Source organism: Chenopodium album, chromosome 12 (genome assembly GCF_948465745.1).
Source record: "Chenopodium album chromosome 12, dcCheAlbu1.1, whole genome shotgun sequence".
Classification (NCBI taxonomy): Eukaryota; Viridiplantae; Streptophyta; class Magnoliopsida; order Caryophyllales; family Amaranthaceae; genus Chenopodium; species Chenopodium album.
In genome coordinates this window covers 1,881,777-1,901,232 of record NC_137845.1, presented here as the reverse complement: position 1 = coordinate 1,901,232, position 19,456 = coordinate 1,881,777, and the positions used below count along the sequence as shown (strand labels likewise).

The 19,456-nt window shown below is 33.9% G+C and overlaps 2 protein-coding genes across 2 annotated transcripts; both read left to right on the top strand.

Moving 5' to 3' along the window:
* The first annotated feature begins 7,340 nt into the window (after positions 1-7,340).
* LOC145569992 (uncharacterized) lies at positions 7,341-10,551 on the top strand. Its single transcript, XM_081628969.1, has 2 exons — positions 7,341-7,493; positions 8,439-10,551. Exon 2 carries the CDS (start codon positions 8,441-8,443, stop codon positions 9,983-9,985), a length of 1,545 nt encoding a protein of 514 aa, XP_081485095.1. The 5' UTR covers positions 7,341-7,493; positions 8,439-8,440; the 3' UTR covers positions 9,986-10,551.
* Positions 10,552-11,391: 840 nt separating this feature from the next.
* Positions 11,392-15,350, top strand: LOC145569993 (nudix hydrolase 9-like). Its single transcript, XM_081628970.1, has 10 exons — positions 11,392-11,521; positions 11,681-11,755; positions 11,926-11,982; positions 12,153-12,241; positions 12,875-12,933; positions 13,505-13,639; positions 13,744-13,755; positions 14,096-14,229; positions 14,603-14,761; positions 15,004-15,350. The coding sequence occupies exons 1-10, from the start codon at positions 11,435-11,437 to the stop codon at positions 15,094-15,096; spliced, it is 900 nt and encodes a 299-aa protein (XP_081485096.1). The 5' UTR covers positions 11,392-11,434; the 3' UTR covers positions 15,097-15,350.
* Positions 15,351-19,456: the final 4,106 nt, after the last annotated feature.

Sequence of the window (19,456 nt, the reverse complement as noted above, 5' to 3'; positions counted from 1 at the left end):
AAACAAACTAATGTAACCCCTAAAAAGAAACAAGTAAACCAAACTAAGAAACAAGTAACCACAGGGAGTACCCCCAATCAACAAAATAAAAGTAACCCCAAGACCAAACTAAGAAACAAGTAACCACAGGGAGTACCCCCAATCAACAAAATAAAAGTAACCCCAAGAAATTAACAAGAAACACCAATAGAAATAAATTAAAATAAACACTAATAAAGAAACAAGTAACCCCAACAAATAAACAACAATAACCACAAAAACACACAAGTAATCCCAATAAGAAAAAAGCAAAATTGAAAATATTTCAATATTAAATTAGCAAATCCTCTTAGCTTAATCCATAAAAAACAAGAGAAGTAACCCCAAGTAACCCATAAAAACCCTTTAAGTAACCCCAAGTAACCCCTAATAATCCTTCAAGTAAGACTTTAAGTAATCCATCTAGTAACCACAAGTAAACCCTAGTAACCCCAAGTAACCCCAAGTAAACCCTAGTAACCCCAAGTATCCCACTCAGTAAACCCTAGTAACCCCAAGTATCCCACTCAGTAACCCATCTAGTAACCCTATTAAAATAACCCAACAAATAAAAAACAGTAACCACAAAAACACACAAGAAATCCCAACAAGAAAAAAAACAATATTGAAAACAAGAAATGAAAAACAAAACAGAATTACTTACATTCTTGGCAGCTTGATTGATCTCCTCATTAGATTGAATTTCATCTGGAAGTTCAAAAGTAACAACCCTTCTAGACGACACTTGATTCATAGGCACTTCAGGCAATGCTGTCCGTTCAAGCAATATTGTTTCTTTATTCTGTTCTGAATCTTCAGCAACTTTTTCTTCTCTTTTTTTCTTCTCAAATACTTTCTCTCCTTTTTTCTTCCCTTTCACATCAGAAGCTTGTTTCTCAACTCCTTTCTTTTTTCCATCAACAATTTTTTTCTTTTCAGCTGCTACTCCTTTCTTTATCTTCTCTTGGTCCTTCTCTTCCTTCTTTTTCTTATTTACATCCTCCTCTCTTACCCCTAGATCCTTCTCAACCTTCTGTTCATCATTTCCATCCTCCTCTACTTCCTTCTGATCCTGTTCAACATACGGCTCCAACTCTGGAACCGAACCAACTTCAGTAATTGGATATGTTGTGTTATCCAATTCACCATCACCATAATTACTATTTTCAGCAGCCAACCTATTTCTGAAGTCTACAATACTCCAGTGTTTAATTAGCGGCAGAGAAGCAGGACAAGGATAAGCATTGCCTCTCAATTGAAGCCTATGGAAATAGCACATTTGCAGTAACAGAATACACCCAGCAACATACTTCTGCTTTGGATGGTATTTCTTCATTTTGTCAGCTAAATCATCAACAACAAATTGACACCAATTATATTGGCTAATCATCTCCACATTTTCAAGAGCTTCAACAAGCTTCAAATCAGCCAATCTATTAGAAGTTGGTGTTAATAATGTAATCATCGAATACATCACAAAACATTTTTTAAAATCATCATTTCCTGATTTCATTTGTGGATCAGATGTCAACAATTCAGACAACTGCTTCACAGTAACCTGCTGCTTTCTCCCACCATACTTCTTATTCCAAGACTTCTTCAACTCTGAATGAGCACTAGTCAGTGGAACAGCTAATTTGCCCATGGGGATTCCAAACACATCATATACATCAGCTGCAGTTAATTGAAATTGCTCCCCACTTGGCAATACAAAAAGTCTACTAGCAGGATCAAAACACTTGCATAACCATCGGAGCATAGCCCTTGGAAATTCATTCAACTTTATGTGACGCAAGCTTTGAAATCCAACAGCATAAATAGCTTTCAACTGATCTGTAGTCAACACTTTCATCAAATCAAACACACCCGTAGGTCTACATCGAACAACCATCTCATCACCACTACACAAAAAAAGATACAACACAATAAATCATCAAATAAAAAACAAAAAAGCAAATAATTAACACACTTTTCTAATTAAATACTTTTCAAAACAATTCCTGAAAAAACATAAGAAGAAACCCCTAAATAAAATAAAATAAAAAAAACTACTATGTAACCCCTAAATTAATATCTCTACTAACACCTCTAGTAACCCAGTTACATAACCACTCAGTAACCCCTCAGTAACCCCAAATACACGTCTACTAAACCTTCTAGTAACCTCTTACATAACCCCTCAATAGCCTTCTAGTAACACCATAAAGGTAACCCATTAAGTAACCCCTTTATGAAACACACTAACTAACTTTTCTAGTATAGCATCTACCTATAGTAACCCCTTTATTAAACAATTTGCCCATAGTAACCCCTCTAGTAAACAAACTGACCATAGTAACCCCTCTAGTAAACAATTTGCCCATAGTAACCCTTTTTGTAACCCCTCAACTAACCCCTCAAGTAACCCCTCTTGTAACCCACTTAAGTAACCCCTCTACTAACCCTATTAAAATAACCCCTCAAGTAACCCCCTCAGTTACAACATTAAAGTAACCCCCTCAGTAACCCCATTATAGTAACCCCTCAGTAACCCTATTAATGTAACTCGTCTAGTAACCCCTTCAGTAACCCTTATACTAACCCTATTAAAGTAACCCCTCAAGTAACCCCCTCAGTAACACCAATAAAGTAATCCCCTCAGTAACCCCGTTAAAGTAACCCCTCAGTAACCCTATTAATGTAACCTCTCTAGTAACCCCTTCAGTAACCCTTATAGTAACCCTATTAAAGTAACCCTATTAAAGTAACCCTTCTACTTACCCCTCTTGTAACCCCTCCAGTACCCCCTTCTACTTACCCCTCTTGTAACCCCTCCAGTACCCCCATCAGTAACCCACACAATAACAGAAGAAAGCAATAATGATAACATGCAAACACAGCAAAGTAAATGTCAGCAAGAAGAAGATTTTGATTTTACAGGAAGCTTAATAGGATATACTGCAGAAACTTTGGATGAAACCCATTAAGTAACCCCTTTATGAAACACACTAACTTTTCTAGTATAGCATCTGCCCATAGTAACCCCTTTATTAAACAATTTGCCCAAAGTAACCCCTCTAGTAAACAAACTGACCATAGTAACCCCTCAATAATCAAATGACCCATGTATTTTATTAGATAAATAAATAACTCAAACAAAGTATATTAAAACATATAGCTTCCATAAAATGAATATAATGAGAACAACTGTAATTGAAAAAAATTCTTCAAATATACAAACAAATATAACTTACTCTTCCTCAACATTAACTACTTCAACAACTTCTTCGTTAACTCTGCCTCCTCTTGCTTTTCTCACAACAGGCTTAACATCTGCCTTCACATCATCTTCTTCACTACCTTGAGATATTTTTGCCTTTCTAACATTTGGTTTTGCATCATCATCTCTGTCAACAACATCCCTAGGTCGCTTGTTAGTTGTAGGCTTTCTCTCCAGATCATCATCACTCTTCTTTTCTTTTGAAAATAAACTTTGTTGCTTCGAAATAGATACCAGATCAACAAGCTTAAAGTCATCATCATCCTGATGTGACTCCATAGGAATCGTTCCCTCTTCAGTAGGATTAGATTCCTTAAGATCCTTAGAATCATTACCCTGATTAACATCCTTAAGATCCTTACAATCATTACCCTCTTCATTAACTGCAGAAGCAGACTCATGTAGCACTGAACCTGTAGAACCACCAACTAAAACAGAAGAACCAGCACCAGTAGTATCATGAATACCAGAGTCAACTTCTTGCTTATCTAGACCTTGAACATCTGTTTAAAACATAAAATTATGTTAAAGACTAATAGTAACACTTAAAAAATATACAACACATAATAAAAGCAAAGTAGTAACCCATGACTACTATAAAATAAAATAAAGTAACCTGTATCATATACTACAACAATAACAAATAACCACATAATAAAAGCAACTAGTAACCCATGAGTACTATATTATAGCATATAGTAATCCCTAAACTTACTTCAAAGTAACCCTTATGGTTACTCCTCTGGTAATCACTGCATACGAAAGAAACCCCTGTAGTAACCCATACATGTATACTAATCCCTGTACTAACCCCTAAACATACTCCAAAGTTAACCACATAATAAGATCAACTAGTAACCCCTGCATATAGGTGTAACCCCTTTGAAAACCCTTGGGTATAAGGCTAATACCTCAAGTAACCCCTGCATATAGGTGTAACCCCTTTGAAAACCCTTGGGTATAAGGCTAATACCTCAAGTAACCCCTATTTGTAAAGTAACCCCTGAATATAGCAGTAACCCCTCTAGTAATCCCTACACAAACCCTAAAGTAACCCCTATGGTTCACACTCTGGTAATCACTGCATATGAAAGTAACCCCTGTAGTAACCCCTACATGTAAAGTAATCCTTGTAGTAACCCCTAAACAAATCAAAAGTTAACCACATAATAAGATCAACTAGTAACCCCTGCATATAGGTGTAACCCCTCTGAAAACCCTTGGTTAAAAGGCTAATACCTCAGGTAACCCCTATTTGTAATGTAACCCCTGGTTATAGCAGTAACCCCTATGGTAACCCTTGGATATAAGGGTAACCCCTCTAGTAATCCCTAAACAAACCCTAAAGTAACCCCTCTGAAACCCTTGGTTATAAGATCAACTAGTAACCCCTGCATATAGGTGTAACCCCTCTGAAAACCCTTGGTTAAAAGGCTAATACCTCAGGTAACCCCTATTTGTAATGTAACCCCTGGTTATAGCAGTAACCCCTATGGTAACCCTTGGATATAAGGGTAACCCCTCTAGTAATCCCTAAACAAACCCTAAAGTAACCCCTCTGAAACCCTTGGTTATAAGGCTAACACCTCTGGTAACCCCTATATGTAAAGTAACCCCTATAGTAACCCCTAAATAACTCTTAAACAAAATATGTGTATAAAAACAACATTAAAAGTAGATCAAAACTTGTTCAAAACAAAGAATTATCAAAATTATGAAACGCAAGACAGAAAATCAAATAAGACAACAACATTTAACATCAAATTTTGAAAAAAACAGGAAAAAATCATATGAAAAAATGTAGAAATCAAATAAGACAAAATATAACATCAAAATATGAAAAAGCAGAAAAAAATTAACATCAAATATTCAAAATCAAATAACACAACAACATTTAACATCAAATTTTCTGAAAAACAAAACAAAAGCATTTCAAAAAATGCTGAACAACATTTAACATCAAAGATTCGTGAACAGAACACATTTAACATCAATTTTTTCTGAAAAACAGAACAAAATCATATCAAAAAAAGAACAAAAGAACTTAAAGAGAACATGCAACACAACAAAACACACTAAATGATCAACAAACAGAAAATAAAAGATCAATGAAACGCATAATTACAACCTAGGGTTTCAAAATTGAAATGTGAAACAAAATTAAATCGAAAACAACATCAACAGCATAATAATGAAAACATAGGGTTTGAACAACAAAATTCAAAACAACAACATAATTAACACAATTAAATAATCAAGTTATAAAATGTTGAACAACAAACCTAATCATCGGCATCTTAACGCGAAAAATAACCAGAAATGAAAAACAAGAACATAATTTAACAAAAAAACGACGAAAACAAATTACAAAAAAAAAAGAAACAATCGAAAAAAATTCGTGAAAATCGAAAAAAAAAGTTCGGAAAACAAACCTGAATCATTGCCATTTTTATCCGAAGATGAAGCTTTACTGCTGCTTTTACCGTACACAATTTTGAGTTTCGCCATTGAATTGATTGGAAAGTAATGGAGGAAAGAGAAATCGAAGAAGAAAGAGAAAATGAAGAGACGGGAGTGAAGTGACAACACAGTGCAAAATGGCGGTTTACAAAAAAAGGAAAGAAAAAAAAAATTTAAAATTAAAACGCGAACCCCGTTATTTTTTCAAACGCCGTTACGTTTGGACTGGGCTTAAAACGGGGCGCCTTAAATTGGGCCTCATATTGTGGCTGGCTGCATGGTGTGGCCAGCCACATATGAAACTTTGTGATTAAAAATTTATTTTAACAGTAAAAGACGTAATGATATCCCTTCTTATTAATGTACAATCAATTTACCTGATTTTTAATTATTTATTAAACTTGTTAAAACTAATTAAATAATTTCAGGTTAGTTTAGTCCATGTTATATATGTGCTTGATAGTTGAAACATAGATTGTTAAACAGTTTGAGGATGCCTTGTTTGTTGGGCATTAGTGGGTTGCATTAGGGCTAAAACAAAGTAAAAGCCCAATGTTGCCACTTGGTTATAGAACCGGGTACCGACTTTCATCAGCAAATAATGTTGTGAAACCTTTCTGAATAAAACGGCTGTTAATCACTAAAACCCCAAACTTCTCCGATTCCTCTTAGGACCTGTTCATTTCAGCTTAATTTTAATTCAGTTTAGTTGAGCTTTAATCAGTTCGTTCGATTTAGCTCCTAATTTTCTTCTTTCATAAAATATATTCATTTCAGCTCTATTCAGTTCAGCTCCAATCAGTTCAGTTCGATTTTGCTCAATTCAGTAAATGTGAACAAACCCTTAAACCCTAATTTCTGCTCTTTATCGTCGTTTTTCAACATCTATCATCTTCAATTTTCAAGTACTTTTTTAAAATTTTATTTTTATTAATTAATTTGCAATTATCAGAAGAATTGTGAATTTAATTTTTTGTGATAATTCTCAGTGATAAATCTAGCATTTTTTTTAAAGTAGTTTCAAAATATTAAAATTAACTTTGAATTAAATAAAATAAATTTATCAACATAAATCATAAAAAAAAAACATTTTAAAAAATATATATAATTTAGTGAGAAATAACAAGTCAACAATGTATTATGTAAAATTTGCGTTATATCAATAGTCTCATCGCATGTTTAAATGTATGTTGGTAAGTCTTATTTGCGTTGTCCTCACTCGTTGTAATAGTTTAAAGGAAAATGTCGTTAATGACCTTAACTGGTATTGTGTAAGGGCTTCTTATGCCTATAGTAACTTATGTTATTTTACCTTCCTTTCATTTGTTGTAAACTCAATTTAATTAATGTAATTTTAGTTGTTCTCAAAATAAAAAAAAAATAAAAAAAAAACTGAAAACCTATAAAGAATTGATACAAGTTTTGATGTATGAAAATAATAATTAAGAAATAGAAGAATGAAAAAAAAAAAAAAAAAAAAAAAAAAACTAACACTTTTAAAATAGGTTTTCTTAAAACCCTCATAAAGCCCGCTTTGCCCTATAATTAGATTATATAATAACCCACCACACTGATTTATTAGACGGGTCTAACCCATATTATAAGTGTGGCGGTTCATGGGTTTTAAAGGGCTCCAAGGCCTCCATTCCTACCTCACTCAGTTTGGTCATTTCATTGAAGCGCACTCGACGTTCTTCATTGAAGCGCAGTTCACTTCCTCGGTTGAAGTTAATTCTTGTATCCCCCATTGAAACAGGTAAGTTGTTTGTTGTTGTTATATTCATATCAATTTCACAATCTAGGGTTTATATTTTATCTAATCTAATTTAATTATCAGTGCTTTAAGATTAGGGTTCGAAAATTCTTAGATTATGAAATTATGAGGTTATTGAATCAAATACCCCTAAAATTATGTATTTTTGAAGATAATTGAATATGAAATTAGATCTCTTTTCCCTCCTGCCCTGTGTTCATGATTTGTAGAACTTAATGCTCATAACACTTTGTTTTAGATTTATGGTATGTTTTGATGTCAATTATTTAGTGTTTCATTGAAGAATTTATCAAATTCTTTTGTTTTTTTTTTTTTATTCATTATATGCATTGTAATTTGGCGGATTGACGTTTTCCCGTGTCCGTTTCGTATCCATGCCCATGTCCGTGCGCGAACCCTAGATGTATGTGTATGTGTATGTGTATATAAGCCTCACTTTCCTATTAAAAATGATGATGCATGTTTAGATTTTGTTTTCTCAGTGACTTTGTTTCTGTAACTATGGACTGTATGCTTTTGTGTTAATTAGTTGTTTCAATTGGCTTTATGTTTTTGCCTTAATGAAATACCAAGTATATCACATGGTTCATTAGCTATATAAAATACTAGTCTTGTAAAAATTCACACGCTGTTGTGTATTGTTAGTTGTAAATATCATTGCTTGTCACCTTCTAATTGTATTTCCTTAGCAATGATCTATTATGATGAACTCTAAAACCTTTCTTTTGGATTTTATTTGAGAATTGATTTCATGGTAGATTTCTCCCAGCTAATTTCAGTTTCACTTAAACTCTAACATGAGACCTGTGTGATCATCTTAGATTAGTTTAGGTTAAGGAAGAACTGTTTTTTTGCATTAATTATCAAATTATTGATTCTTATGTGCGCTGATATACATTATTGACTTTTTTCCTGGGTTCTCTGTAGCAATGGCTCAGGAAAATGGTATGTTTATTGTACAACAAACAATTGGCAGTGTTCTCTGCTGCAAATGTGGTATCCCTATGCAGCCAAATGCTGCCAACATGTGTGTGAGGTGCTTGCGTTCTGAAATTGACATCACTGAAGGTTTGCTGAAGCAAGTGACAATCTTATTTTGCCCTGAATGTGAGACTTATTTGCAGCCTCCAAAGACTCGGATCAGGGCTCAGCTAGAATCAAGGGAACTCCTAACATTTTGTCTAAAGAGGTTGAATTTGGATAAAGCCAAAGTCACATTGGTGCATGCTGAGTTTGTGTGGACTGAACCGCATTCTAAGAGGATCAAGGTTAAACTGAGAATTCAAAAGGAAGTACTTCACGGGGCAGTTCTAGAGCAGGCTTATATTGTTGAGTATGTTGTGCACCATAATATGTGTGATTATTGTAATAGGCTCCAGGCAAATCCAGATCAGTGGGTGGCATCAGTTCAACTCCGACAACATGTTCCTCACAGAAGGACTTTCTTCTACCTGGAACAACTTATTCTAAAGCATGATGCTGTGGCCCAGGCTATCAGAATCAAGCAGATGAATAATGGAATCGATTTCTTCTTCTCCAACAGAAGTCATGCGGTGAAATTTTTGGAATTTGTTGGTAAAGTTGCTCCCATCAAGAGTCGCAGTGATAAAGAGCTTGTGTCTCAGGATTCCAAGAGCAACACTTACAATTATAAGCATACTTTCTCAGTTGAGATTTCCCCCATCTGTCGTGAGGACCTTGTATGTCTTCCTCCTAAAGTTGCAGTAAGTGTGGGGAATCTGGGTCCCATTGTGATTTGTACAAAACTGACCAACAGTTTAATGTTATTGGATCCAAACACCTTGAGGTATTGCTTCCTGGATGCTGATCAGTATTGGAGGGCACCTTTCAAATGCCTGCTCTCTAGTAGGCGGCTGGTGGAATACATTGTGCTGGATATCGACAATGTTTCACCTGAAGTTGTTGTTTCTGGCTCAAGGTATGCTTTGGCAGATGCCCAAGTGGCGCGTGTATCAGACTTTGGAAGGAATGATACAATATTTCACATCAGGACGCACTTAGGTCATCTTCTAAACCCCGGGGATCATGCCCTTGGTTATGATCTCTATGGGGCTAATCCTAATGACTCCGAATTGGACAAATACAAAGGGCTTGTTCTTCCTGAAGTGATATTAGTTAAGAAGAGCTATGAAGAGAAGCGTCAAAGAAAGCGTGGGAAGCCCCGTGCTTGGAAGCTGAAAAACCTTAATATGGAGGTTGATGATGCTGGCAATGCTAAAGTTGACCATGATAAGGCTGCTAATGAATATGAAGAGTTCTTAAGAGACTTGGAAGAGAACCCTGATTTGAGGTTTAATGTATCACTGTACCGCAATAAGGAATACCAACCATTGGAAACAGCTTCTATGACAGACGGTGATGAGTTGCCCTCTGTGCCCCTAGATGAGCTGCTCGCTGATCTTGATATAAGTGACGATGAAGATGAAGCAGGAGGTAGTAACATGAGGGAGTGATGAGCTCTTTTAGAACTCTGTAAAGTTTTTCTATTTCGATTGCAATTCTGCTTTTGAAAGGTCCTTTTTCTCCACTTTTTGTTTACCTTCATAGTTTTGTCTTCTTGGAGTAAGCCTCCTTTCCGCATACAATAGCCTCCTTTCATCTTTTCTTTTGCAGTGGCTTTTAGCTGTATACCAGGAAAAGGTTTTGTTTACTTGCGCTGTATCCTGCTCTTTTGCTCCTGAACTTGTGATTTTGTATTACAGTGATGTTAGATGTCCCTTAGCTCTTGAATCATGACCTGAAAAAGGACGGTAATGTTACTCTATTGCGGTAAATTCTTGGAAAATTTTGAGACTAATTATTTAGTGTTTTTAGGAGTATGTATTCGCAACTAATGCAGAACGTTACTCTTTTTTCTTCCTGTTTTTGTAAGATTGTGGCCATCTGAATTTCTCTTCAGAAGAGGCGATAATGCGATATCTATCTCTGTTTGAGATGCTCTAGAGCATATGTTTTTCATTGTATGGAGTATACTACAGTATTCTATTCAGTAATACGAAGTACTAGAGAGTTGTGTTTTTTTCTTCTTTCCAGAGTGTTGATTATTTTCAGCTCCTTTATTGTTGCACAGTGATTTCGATAGTACCATACTTATTTTTTAAGAGGGAAAGCTCAATGCTTAATTATCAAACGTGAAGCTACAACTTTCTTTATAATGAGTTAATGACAGGGCATATGCTGAGCCATACTATGGAGGAATTTTCTAAAGGACGAAGTTGGTCCATTGAGTGAGCCGCTTCATTTGCCTCCCTGTAGATGTGAGCATACCAACATACGAGCCCTCTGCCCTCGGAGGATCTCTCGGATTTTCTTGATAATGTCCAAGCAATCACTTCTCCAAGGTGATAGAGAAAGCATTACCTTGCGAGGCCAGTTGCAAGCCAAAAAAATAGATTTTGCCCCCGCTAATATTACCAAATGGCTTTGCAACTGCTAAAGCTTCTCGAATAAGTTTGGAGCATCTAAGCAATAACATTGAGCTGCTAGCTTCAGCCCAAGCACAACCAACAGCTTTCGCCTCCACAATACTCACCTTCCACACTTGTTCAAGTTGCTGGTAGGCAGCATGAACCACAGCTCCATGGTGATCGCGAATTACTACTCCCATTCCAAGTTTCCAACTCCCTTCTCTCTGAAACATCTTCGAGCAGCGAGCTGAGTGGTAAAGAAACACTCTTTTTAACTAGCTCGACCAAAATGTTAATACAAACTATCTTAGATCTTACGAAGTATCAGTATAATACCCTAAATGTTGTAAGAAGCTGCCGAATTAACTTTTAACTCCCGACATTGACACAAGCACGTGCTTGTCACGTGGTGGCGTTGAATGAGCCATTTCCCACCCTTTCCCCTCTCGGATTTCCCTCTTTCTGTCTCCTCTCTCAATATACAGCAAGTCAGCAATGGCGGAAATTGGCAACTATGACGTCACCTCACGTCTTCCATACAAGCTCATGCTTTCCTGCCCATCTGGTCTCCTTCCTTCTCAGGTATATTGCCCTTTTCTCTCTCCTCTTTATTCAATTTTCAGGAACAAACCCTAATTAATCCTGAATTATTCCTCAACTACGGAGTACTAGTGATGTAGCATTGCGCAATAATTAAACCAAATTTAATTGATTTTGTTTTGGTTGGATGAATGTGTGAAGGTGTCAGTGATTTTTGACAAATTGTATGATCGGATCCCGCATCCAGATTTCGACCTTGAACAATCGATTGATCAGGTTATTAGTACTCATAATTTTTCGCTTGATTTATCGTTATTTTGGACTAGATTTAAGCTCGTACAATTTACGCTGAAAATGGAAGTAAACAATATTAATCACTTTGTATATAATTGTATTTTTATATTGTGTGATCTGAGATATTATTCTGTTTTGTTGTATTTTGGTAGATATGGGATCAAAGAGCTCAACAAAATTCATCATTGTATAATGGGAAGAAGTTCAGAGTATGTTTGCTCTTGGAATGCCATATATTTCTTTTATAGTAGGAAAAATTATTCTTTCGTAGCTGTGATGTTAGGATTTCCTTTCCTTTGTCTTCTTGGGTTCTTTTTGGTGCATGAATGGTTGTCAAATGCATGAATTTCCTAGTAACTTTACGGAACTGATTTTACAGTATGGTGGACATGCCTTTCATAGTGCGGGTGGTGTTGATTGTAAGAGCGATTGTTACTTGAACTTGCACCTTGGTTTGACAGATTACAGGTCTATATCTTTCTTTCTCATGACTTTTACTTAAGAAGTTTGAATGTCATGAATGTCAATTATGTGTTGAACTTGTCACTGCATACACTTGCAAATAGGATTAGACATGCTCGTTATTCCATATCTCTTATCTTTAAATTTGTTTGTCACTCTAGTTGTCCTCAGAAAAGATTCTCCCTTTGATGGGGTATAAGATTTCATCATGATTTTCATGAGAGATTATTTATAAGACTGCAGTGCGAATGATCTTTTACCTACATATTAGTCTACTCTATATATCATTGGACAATAGTTATGTAGTCAATTGTTAAGCAGAACTGAAGTATCATCTACTGGTGGCTCTTATGCTCTATTCGAGATTTTATGAGTCTGTTGGCCTTCTCCTACTTCGTATGTGTTACTAGTTCATTATAAATTTTTACTTGAGCAATTTACTGTGTGGTTCTCCTTATATCTGGCTCTTTGAATTTGCATAATTGTTGGCAATGTTGTCTCCAAACCCTGCCCTACAGTTAGTGCCCCCCTCCCTTGATGAGTTTGTTGTGGTGTGGCCATCTGCAGTTTTGTATGTGAAAGTTTTCCTCTGATAGTTTATTGTTTGACTGATGAGAATTGTTGCTTACATTTATTTAGGACTTTCGTGGGAACAAACCTAAATCCATTATGGGAAAAGTTTCTAGTTCAATCAGAAGGTAGCTTATCAATCTTAAATTCCTTAATGCTGCATTTTGTTTCATACGTGAATGCAATTTTACTGCTAAAGATCTATGTAATATTAAATTGGAACAAGACTTGTTAAACACCATATTCTATGCAGGTATTATGCTTCCATAGATGTTTTCAAATGTCACTGGGAATATCAATATCTGGACATATTTCTACAAGCTATAGCTGACATACTGTATGTTTGATAGAGCTGATGCTTGTTGTTTTAGCTAGTTGAAATAATTGATTAAAAAAGATGTTCTTATGTTCGTTATTTCTACAAGCAATAACCAACTCTGTGTGTATGAAGTGTGCTTACTGCTGGTTATCCTAGTTGAAGCTTGTCCTGGTGATGATTGAGTTGAACTTGTGACTTCCAATTATAATAAATGCCTTCTTCCAATATATCAACCTTTTCTTTATCCTAATTGCTGTATTGATTGATTACTGTGAATGTACTCAGTTTGCTGTATCCTTTGTTTTTTTTTTTTAAAAAAAAAAAATAAGTCCATCTTTTGGGTGAATACTAAATTACTGTTGGCATATGGCTTTTTATAGATGAAACTGTACGATGTCAACACACTTCAAATCCACTTGGTAATGGTGGAATTGTAGAGACTTCTGATGGAAAGATTCTTGTGCTGAAACGAAGTAATAATGTGGGGGAATTTCCCGGTCATTTTGTTTTCCCTGGTAGGTAATTGCAGTTATCAGAGATTCTCCAGATTTAAATCTTATGATTACTGCAGCATATGCTTCTTTTTTCATTGAGTTGCTTCTCACTTCCCTCCCCCCAGTCCCCCACCCACATATAAAAAGATAGTTTTGCACATGCGCTTTAACATGAATACGCACTTGAGCATGTGTAGCTACTGGTTGACTGTTGAATTCCTGTGATTTCTATGAAATGGTTGTTGCCCTCATCTTCTCTGACCAGAATGTAATATGGCTTTTAAGGAGTACTTCATATACATAAAGGTGCTCCGTGGCCTAGTCTTGTTATCTTGTAGAGTTGTTGATGTTTTGGAATTTGGATAATGATCCTGCTACCAATTTGCATTAATCACCAAAGTAGTCATCTTATCATCTTGTAAATATTGATCTGTTCTATTTATTTATTTTATATATTTTTTCTCATTCATCTTTTACAGCCCGAAGAGGTTGGAATTATATCTCATGACAATTTGGATCCTGAATCCTTGTGTAGAAGAGTTTCTATGGAGATGTTTGATAGTATTGTTCGTGAAGTAGTAGAAGAAACTGGAGTGCCAGCCATATCTTTGGTGAGTTGAAGTTCTCTGCTGTTTTGGTTGTACATTGCTTGAGTCTCTTGTGATTTTTTTTGTTGTCTTAGGAAGCTTCTCTGCTGTTAACTTGTGAAGCTTATATACATCTGATCCCCACTCACAAACTCCTTGCCTTGAGCATGAACCTCGCAATAAGCTTTTAAGGCAATGGTTTTATACTTTTATGAGAGCTTTGTCAGGTATCTGCACCATCTTAGCTCTGTTTGCACATTGGATTAACCCTGCTGACAAGTTTTTTTTGTGGTCATTTGCTCTAGAACTAAGCATAATGCTTGAATGGGTTTCATTCATGGTTAAGAGCTCCTCTTTAGTGCTATTATTGATGATAAATCCTTCTTTTCTAGTGCAGTCCAACCCAGTTTTCATTGGTATATCAAGAAGGGAACTGAATGTGCGACCTACTGCTTTCTTTTTTATGAAGTGCTCACTTCAGTCAAAAGAAATTGAGAAGTTGTACAGTTCAGCTCAAGATGGCTTCGAGTCCACTCAACTTTGTACAATTTCAAAGGTTAGACTAGTATATTCATATTTACTTGGATTGTGATCATGTCGATTTGATTTTAACTCATCCGTAACTCTGTGAACTGTTGTTATTTTTGAGTTTTGATTGTTCATAACTTCATATGGACTAACAGACATAGCAACTACCTGAAGCATGTAACTTTCTTGCTTGCTTTATTTTTGAAATGTAAGCTGCCGTTAGTTTAGCTCAATGCAAGTGGAGTATTTAATTATATAGTGAACTGACAGGATGAATTGGAAAGCGTGGCGTGGAAGATGCCTGGTTGTCATCATGGCGGATTAGCTCTCTACAAGTTGATGGAGGATGCAAAACAAAACTGAGAGTAAATCGATCCCTATAAAACACCAGTGATACCCTCAAATTCATGTAGTTTTTGTAAAGCTTTATTCTAGGCGTTGATTTGAAGACTATATTTTATGTGGTGACGGTATTATCTTCGACCTAACTAATTGTTTGTATTACTAGCATGGTAGTGTTTTAGATTTGATGACGTTTCCAAATAAGTGATTATGTATATAAGAGCAACCAAATCTCTCATTTCCTAATTGTCAAACATGGCAGTTGTTTTTTTGTCCTAGAACTTGGAAATGTTATTGAATTCTACATGCAGCCGTCATATTCATATACTAGTAAGAGAGAACAGGATAAGGTTTGTTAACGTTGGTAAACTGCCAATATTTGTTATACTTTATTCAGTAAAATAGTCATAGGCTTTTTTTGAAAAAAAATTATTTTTCCACTGTATAGTACTTTGTATCCGTAATTATTAAATTGACATGTTTTCTCCTAAAACTTGCTCAATTGAATATTAGTTTAATCTAAACATTAGGAAACAAATTTACAACACACTTCGTACCTCACATTAAGATTGAAGAATTATTTATGCGAAATGATCAAAGAAGTTTTACTTATGAGCAGTTGAGCATGGCAGTACATATCTGTGATATAACGGGATTCAAACACTAATTGACAAAGCAGGAAGACTTTTGTAAGCACACCTTTAATAGTTCAACACCCTTGACTTTTTTTTTTTTCTTATTCTTTCATGAGATTAGATATTTTTTGCGGCTCTTCCTTCAATGTCAAATCTCAAACTTGCTTCAGATTCAATGTCATGTCTCTCTTGCTTGCAACCATAGTTAGCAAAAATGTCTCCAATTGCTCAATGTTTTTAATCTATAAAATTATACAAAGTACGAAGTAAAAATACCTACATGACTACAAATATGATTCCTATTGTGAAATTACAATACGGTTACCCTCTTTGGGTACCTTGATCTTGTATATATAATCAATAATGCCGTATTTAAAAATTACAGTAATACCTTTAACTATCCTCTATTAAGTATGTCTTCTTTTATATATTAATAAAAAAAAACCTCTTATTTTTGTAACATAACTAGTGAATAAACATGAACTTTTTGTCAAACTACTACTCATAACATTCTAATTGACATATAACCTCTTCACTTTGACAAAATTCTAGCCAATCAAAAACAAGATTTCACATAATAATTTTTTTTTAATAAAAGGTTATGTATCACAAACACAAACCTTTTAATTAAATTAGCAATTTTAACTCCATCGCTTTCATATGGATGGCCCCTAAATTACCTAATCGTTTGATAATTATATTATCATTTATCAATCATCATATAAGTTAATTAACTAGATAAACCCTTACTTGTCCTCACACAAAAAAGGCTTGGCATCCAAATTACAGAAGTAAGGTCATTTTCTATGGTTCAAAGTCAATACTCCAGAGTCAATAGTCAACAACAACTAAATGATGCAACATTATTGTTTTTAAATACTCCAAAAGCAGACTCATTAACAAACAATAAAAATGGTCCACTTTATAATTCTGTGTCCTATTTTTATGTTAATCAATTATGAATGTGTCTATTTTTACCATAATGAAAATAGACAACCCACTATTTTATGATAAGGTTTGCCTGTGGCTGTAACGCTGAATCCTTCTTGGGAGTGCTATGCTGGCTTTTTTTTTTTTTTTTTTTTTTTTTTTTTTTTTTTTTTTGTGTGTGTGTGTGTGTGTCTGGGAATAATTTGTAATGATGCACGTGTGGTGGAAATACAAATTGCAAACTTTTTATTTTGTTGTATCTATTGAAGTTGCTGCATCTTTTTTATATAGTTGTAAATGCATATTTTCATGTGGTTCAATGAGAAATTAGTGCAAAACACATAATTACACCTCCATCCCTTAATACAAAGCTTCTTTTTAGCATTTATTACTCACATAATAAAGAGAAAGAGACTTTTAATTTAGGGATGGAGAGAGTATTTTCTATCAATCTACTCTCAAATAAATATAGTTGGTGAGGCTTAAACTCGTAACCTTAAAGTCAAAAGGTGAGTTTCTCATCAACTCTACGCTTCACGTCATAATTGAATTTAGGATTGATATACGCATTTAGTGGAGTACTAAAGTTACACATTTATAGTTTATATTCAAGATGGCATAGAGACAATTATTATGGAGTATACATTAGTTAGTATTGTAGATGATTAGATGCCATATCACCGCAATCAAAGGAAGGATCAAGGATGTTAATTCCTTTAATTAAAAGTGCACGAGCAACCCACTCTCAATAAATCACAAAGATGCAAATTGCATTACATTAATATATACAATATACTCCGTAATCATAGTGTATAATTTTATATACTTCTAAATGACTATGTCCAAATTATAATACAAGGAACATAATAATTGATGATAAAATTGTCTATCAAAATTCAGAATCAATTATGATTTAGATCAGATTGAGGTTACTATTATAAATTATGATCCATACTCTCAATCATACTGCATCATTTCACATGACATTATTCACCCATTGCAAACAAATTAAATTATTAATCTACTTTTTTTTTTTCAATAAAATAATTAAAACATAAATGGTTTTATTGATTTTATTTATAATAATTAATAAAAAATTTTAAGCTTAGATAATGGTGAAGGTAGGTAGTCATCGGGTTAGTTTTTATAGTTTGGATTCCTTTTGATATTATCAAATGATCTACAATTTGTATTAGATTAATCAGTTTTCGTACCATTTATTCATATGTATTTGCAATTATATATGCATGTGGTTTCTCATAAATTGTCTGTTGATTTATTTCAATTAATCTATATAGGGTTGCCTTAATTATTTTAACGGTTCGGTTTTAATTTTAAAATAATATGAGGCCTTAATTTAAACAAAATGCAATAATAATAGTTCGTTAATACAATATATCCACATTTTCTTGTTCATATAATATTATTTTCAGAGTTATAATTTGCATTGTAATTATAGGCCTATTGAAATAAATAATACTCCTACTAAAAAAAAACACTAAACAATCTGATAAAATGCATTAATGCATAGAGGTTCACTCTGATTCAATATTGAGTTAGACCTTATTCACTTCACCTTATAATAATTTATATTTCATGGCCGATCTTTGCTGTTATTTTAGATGTCCAGTAGTAAGCAGTCTACAAGCAATACGATATTGAACCATAATTATTTCCTCTTTTGTATAAACTGATATAATTGGTTATTATTGTACTATTGAAATTTCGTTGAAATTCTTTGGGGTTAAAATCTAGCCATTTGGTATACATTTATTAAATTGAGAAAGACATGCTATTAATTATTCTTCCACTTGATATAATTTTGGGATTAAGAAAATCTTCCTTGAATTCATTTATTTGCATGAATTAAATCCTAGTGCAAAAATAAGATGTCAAACATTTTCAACTTACTATACCTTTTTTATTTTCCTGTTTTGAGACACATATTATTCACATTTAATTAATGTACATTCATTATTTATTGAAAAACATTTGACTCGTACTCTTTTTATAAAGAGATTGTGAAATATATTTATGACTTAAAAAATAAGTCATCAATAAAGTCAAATGCTATTTTTCTTTACATACTCTACCAATCAGAAATTTGGAGCTCGGCCTTTTTCGCCTATTGGGTGCAACTAATTCACCCACAAATAATCAATATCTCTAATTATATGTATTAATTGAGTTGAATCTACTTTATTTCTTTTTTCAAAAGAAATTGTCATTATATCGTCTTACACATCCAGCAAGATAAGTAAAACGTAGTGCTTTATCTAATTTATAAAAACAGTATCAACACATAACATATTGGAGATCAAGGAAAAAGGGGACTAGTGGGGAGAATAGAGGTACATTAACATGTTGTGAAAGAGATGTTTGTAGGTAAGCAATTGAATAGTGGAATGTTCTATTTGACACAAATTGAATAGTCACTCTTGCCTTCAAAGTTGTTTTATGCTAGACAAATGAATTGTCACTTGCCTTCAAAGTTTTTTTATGCTGTGTTCTATACTTCTATTTGTGCTTTATAATTGAATTAACATGTCTATTATAAATCTAGCTATATTATGAATAAAATTTTGTACTCCATATTAGTAATAAAATGACCATAAGTCTTAGTGTTATTTTCTTTAAATAATTAACTTTACATCATCAATTTAATTTACATGAAAGATAATGCAAATACATCAAAATTTAAAGCCTCAATTTTTCCACACAATACCCGCATAGAGAATTAGCTTGTCTAATTGTATTTAACTCTGTAAAGCCAACTTGTCTAATTATATTTAACCCTGTTCAATTACTTTTCACTT

What these genes read in the sequence shown, in the direction of transcription:
- LOC145569992 (XM_081628969.1), top strand. Translation starts at nt 8,441, where the DNA reads ATGGCTCAGGAAAATGGTATGTTTATTGTACAACAAACAATTGGCAGT.
- LOC145569993 (XM_081628970.1), top strand. Translation starts at nt 11,435, where the DNA reads ATGGCGGAAATTGGCAACTATGACGTCACCTCACGTCTTCCATACAAG. An exon ending in GTTTCTAGTTCAATCAGAAG is followed by an intron (nt 12,934 to 13,504) that starts GTAGCTTATCAA and finishes GGCTTTTTATAG; the next exon opens with ATGAAACTGTACGATGTCAA. An exon ending in GAGTGCCAGCCATATCTTTG is followed by an intron (nt 14,230 to 14,602) that starts GTGAGTTGAAGT and finishes TTTCTAGTGCAG; the next exon opens with TCCAACCCAGTTTTCATTGG.